Source organism: Anopheles cruzii, chromosome 2 (assembly GCF_943734635.1).
Source record: "Anopheles cruzii chromosome 2, idAnoCruzAS_RS32_06, whole genome shotgun sequence".
Taxonomy (NCBI): Eukaryota; Metazoa; Arthropoda; class Insecta; order Diptera; family Culicidae; genus Anopheles; species Anopheles cruzii.
The window spans coordinates 36,031,079-36,035,105 of record NC_069144.1 but is presented as its reverse complement, the minus strand read 5'-3'; the positions used below and the strand labels follow the sequence as shown (position 1 = coordinate 36,035,105).

The window sequence follows — 4,027 nt, the reverse complement described above, 5'->3', positions numbered from 1 at the left end:
GTAACATTAGACACATATGCTTATTACAAACATCTAATGCTTTATACAGTTGTAGTTTGTAGTTGATTTAAAATACCTGGTACGGTATATAAAGTATTGGCTCATGCTGGGTCTTTAATACTAAAGAACCCTATATCACTAGGTTGTCTGGGAGAAGAAGTTTTGAAAGCGCGCCATAAATGTTTTAGTTAGAAATGTTGAATGTTGAATTTAATCAAACCACATGCAAAGAAAACAGAAACGTTGAAAAAAGTCCGTAGATTCTTCCCAAGACCAAACATGTCCACCTTTCCTGTACAAATTCCCCACAGTGCGATCGCCCACTGTTCGTGGCTAATGTTGCACGCAACGTTTCATGCGATTTCTTTGAGCAGACCGACGAAACCGTACGGTAAATTAGAATTAGAAATCCGGTTTACCCCAAAGGATACACCGACAAGTGACCGGCACACTCCCGATGTAGAGCCCAATCTGTATTTTCCTTCTTAAGCATAGCTCACGTTCTTTGAGTGCGTCATTCGCAATAGACACCCCGTTGGGGCTCTGTAATTTACATATGATTATATTCCTGCTCGCCTCACGGTCAGGTCCTGGACTGGAACTGTGCGTCCCTAATTCGCTCCGTGTACTGCTAAAATTGTCCATTTTTCACCTCCCCCTGAGTCGGGGATGATAAATGGAAAGGCAAAATGATGAGCCCTGCCTGGCCGCTGGTAGAAGAAAACACTCGGTAGTGATTGAACTGAGCTTACTCGGGAGGCCACCACCGTCTGCCGAAGGGCCGCTGCTTCTGCCGCCTCGAGGCAGAAGACACCCAGGGAGGTCACGGCAAACGGCGTAGCATGTTCTCAATTCATGCTGAGCCGGTGCCCACACGGTGAGCGGTCCACGTTCGACCGGTTACTGAGCACCATAAAACCCCGCCATTATCGTTTACGGTTCCGATTAGAATTTATTTCGCACGCCATCCATCATCTCTTCTTGCCGATGAATCCACCGCCACCGGCCACGAATCCTCCGGCGATGACGAAACCACCACCTACACCGAACCCACCACCGCCAAATCCGTGTCCTCCGCCGAATCCTCCGCCATGGTGACCGAAACCGCCGCCACCGAACTTGTGGAAACCATAGCCACCTCCATAACCACCGTATCGGCCGTGATGCCTGTGGCCGTGGAACTTGTAATGATGAGCACTTTCGGCACCCTCGAGATCGGTTTCTAGTGCAGCTGCCGAGTTTTGATCGATCACCGCACTATCTGTCATCGAAAGCAACGGCTTCTGGCCACCGGCGACAGCATCCACAGGAACTGCCTCCGTCAGGTAAACTGCGCCGAGCAAAAGGAAAAGGATCTGCGGTGATCGACGGAGTTCCATTAGCAAGAGATTGGGTTTTTGGAGGATGGTTTCTAAACTGGCCCATACCTTGATCATGCTGTGTCCCAACGCTTCCGATTCACGCCACCAACTGGGCGTTACTGTTTTGCCTTCCGTTGTTTTTATACATTCGTTTTTTCAGATGTATTCCCAAACAAACACTTCACGAAAATTCCCGTCCAGAACGTCGGTCCCTGGACTGAAGTGCGACCAACACTTTCAAAGCGGGACACGATGTTAAAGTAAAAACATGGTAGCTCCCAACAAATGAACGAAACAAACACCGAGGCGGTTGTGGGCCCGGGAACCGAAAATCATCGTCGTCAATGCGATAGAATTTGCGCAAGTGGATTTTAAGGCAAAGATCGTATCCACCTTTAACCGCCAACGAGCCTACTTTTAACCAATTCTATCTCCTAATGAACTATGAGTTCTCAACACCGCGACAGAAGACAACATTGAAACAACCCTCCTTAATGGCAGGAAGCTGGCCCTAATTCTCGGTACGATACCGCATCGTATAATAATTAATTTATCATCAACATTGAATCAAGAATGACGGTTTCGTCGGTTTCAACTTTGGATCCCCATAAGAAGCGTCAAAGAATAATTATTTCACAGCCATCGAGTGTCGAAGGCAAAGCGAACCACAGATTAAAATGTATCCACAGGTACTTCGAAATGGTAAACAATTTCGACCCGGTCTGGCCCGGTTCATCACAACGACTCATAAGCCGGGCACACTCCATCTCAGAGTCGATCTTGGAAGATGCTACCGCAGTGAATAACCCGCTCGGAAGAACTTCGCAGCATGACACCGGTGCTACTAAAATTACCTTCCACACCGTTTTCTACCGCCAATTCTTCACGCCGGTCGCGAACCTATCTCGTCGGTCGTCCAAGCGCGAAGATCATTATCGCCCGGTCTCTTTGGGAACATTCTGGAACTCCGGGTGAAGATCGTCGTTAACCGATGTGGGTTGAAGGTGAGTCGTTTACACTTGACTGAGTTATTTTGATTCAAATTACAACATAAACCGAGAATTCCGTGTTTCTAATACCCCCCGTGACTGCATTCTGCTGTTGGTTCACTGTCCGGTTCACGAATCGAACGTCGCAAACTTGTTCAAGGAATGGGCCAGCTCGATGGAAAAACCCGAAAACAAAATATCCCCTCTCTGGGGTGAGCCCTTCGACTTAACAAATGACGCCGGCGGGCGCTCTGGTGCGCTTGAGGAGTAATAAAGGCAACAACGGTAATGAAGCCACCATGTGGGCTCTTCCGGTAGCGGATAAATTCATGGCGCAGTGGACGCAGACACAATCAAAGAACTGCGACAGACGCAAAAGCGACGAACCCGGACCAGGCGCGACAACGGCGTTTGTGAATGACACACGCACGCAGATCGAGACGACGAGAACCGGTTACGAGTGGAGACCCGAGAATTTATAGTTTGTTTTGATTGTTTTTCGCGTGAAGCCTACCATACGCACACAAACGTCGAGCCGATGAAACATCATCCCACAATTGTTTTGATGCGAAACATATGGTTCGGCGTCGCAGAGGTGTTGTGCAATGTGCCTCACTAGCGATAGGCACAAATCTGAATAAACCAAAAAGTCCAAAAGTCCACCCGACCACATCCTACGCACTAACGATGAGGTCAATTTGGCAAAAACCCAGTATTAGTTTTATATAACACACTAGTGATGCGTTTAAAGGTCTAAAATTACATTTTTTCGGCATAGATCACAGTGACTCATACTTGATCGATCGATCGATCGCAGAAGCATTATTTCCGATCGCATAGCGTAGCACCGGCCATCGAGTCATTGAACTCTATTTTGCGCACTCATGCAATGGCAAACCGTGTAAGTGCGCTGTGATCACGTGACTTAAGAATTTGAACTAGAAGTCTATTTGGCTGTCAATTTTACAGCCGCCATTCTTTGTACTTTTTCTTGTACCGTAACGCTTTTTGCTACATTTGACAAAATATCAACATCAATTTAGTATGAGCATTTCATCAATTTCTGTTGCGCGTTTTTTTGCTTACGATTTATTGTTTACATGTTTCGCTAGTGCAGAACAGCTTTTTAACAAAAAAAAAAGAATCAATCTTACAGCAAAGTGTGAGCTCCTTTCTTATTTACATCCGCCTTCTACGGTCGTCCCCGGACACCTTCCTCCACCGTCCGCCTTGGAACCGTATCTAAATTGGCTCCCAAGTCGGTGGAGCTCATTTATCTTTGACGCATTTGAGCTGCCTTCCCTCGTGTAACCCTGTCCCGCCCAAAACCTGGTGGGGTGGTATCCGTGTCTTGATCTTCGTTGACGACCTCGCCCTCACACGACACACATGCGAGTAAACGGGACCGGAGTCCTCCGGTATCTTCAGCCAGGCGGGTATCCCGCGAAGAAGAAGAGAGCGTAGCCGTAATCAACCCAGGAAGGGACACAGAGTTGGAATGGCCCGGCCCCACACTGCGTAGTTCTTCGTCCCGCCCCGCGCGCCATCCGGACAACTTGGGGGATTTTTCGATTTGTTTTGGACCGGACCGGTGGTATAAATACTACGACCGGTCGGCCGATTTGGCAACAGTTTCGGTTTGACGTTCGTCTAAGATCCATCAGTTCCCTCGGAAAT

The 4,027-nt window shown here is 48.0% G+C and overlaps 1 protein-coding gene across 1 annotated transcript; it reads right to left on the bottom strand.

Moving 5' to 3' along the window:
- Positions 1–971: 971 nt before the first annotated feature.
- Positions 972–1,436, bottom strand: LOC128278975 (uncharacterized). The gene is made up of 2 exons (XM_053017697.1): positions 1,428–1,436; positions 972–1,355 (listed from the first exon to the last, which is right to left on the bottom strand). Exons 1-2 carry the CDS (start codon positions 1,434–1,436, stop codon positions 972–974), a joined length of 393 nt encoding a protein of 130 aa, XP_052873657.1.
- Positions 1,437–4,027: the final 2,591 nt, after the last annotated feature.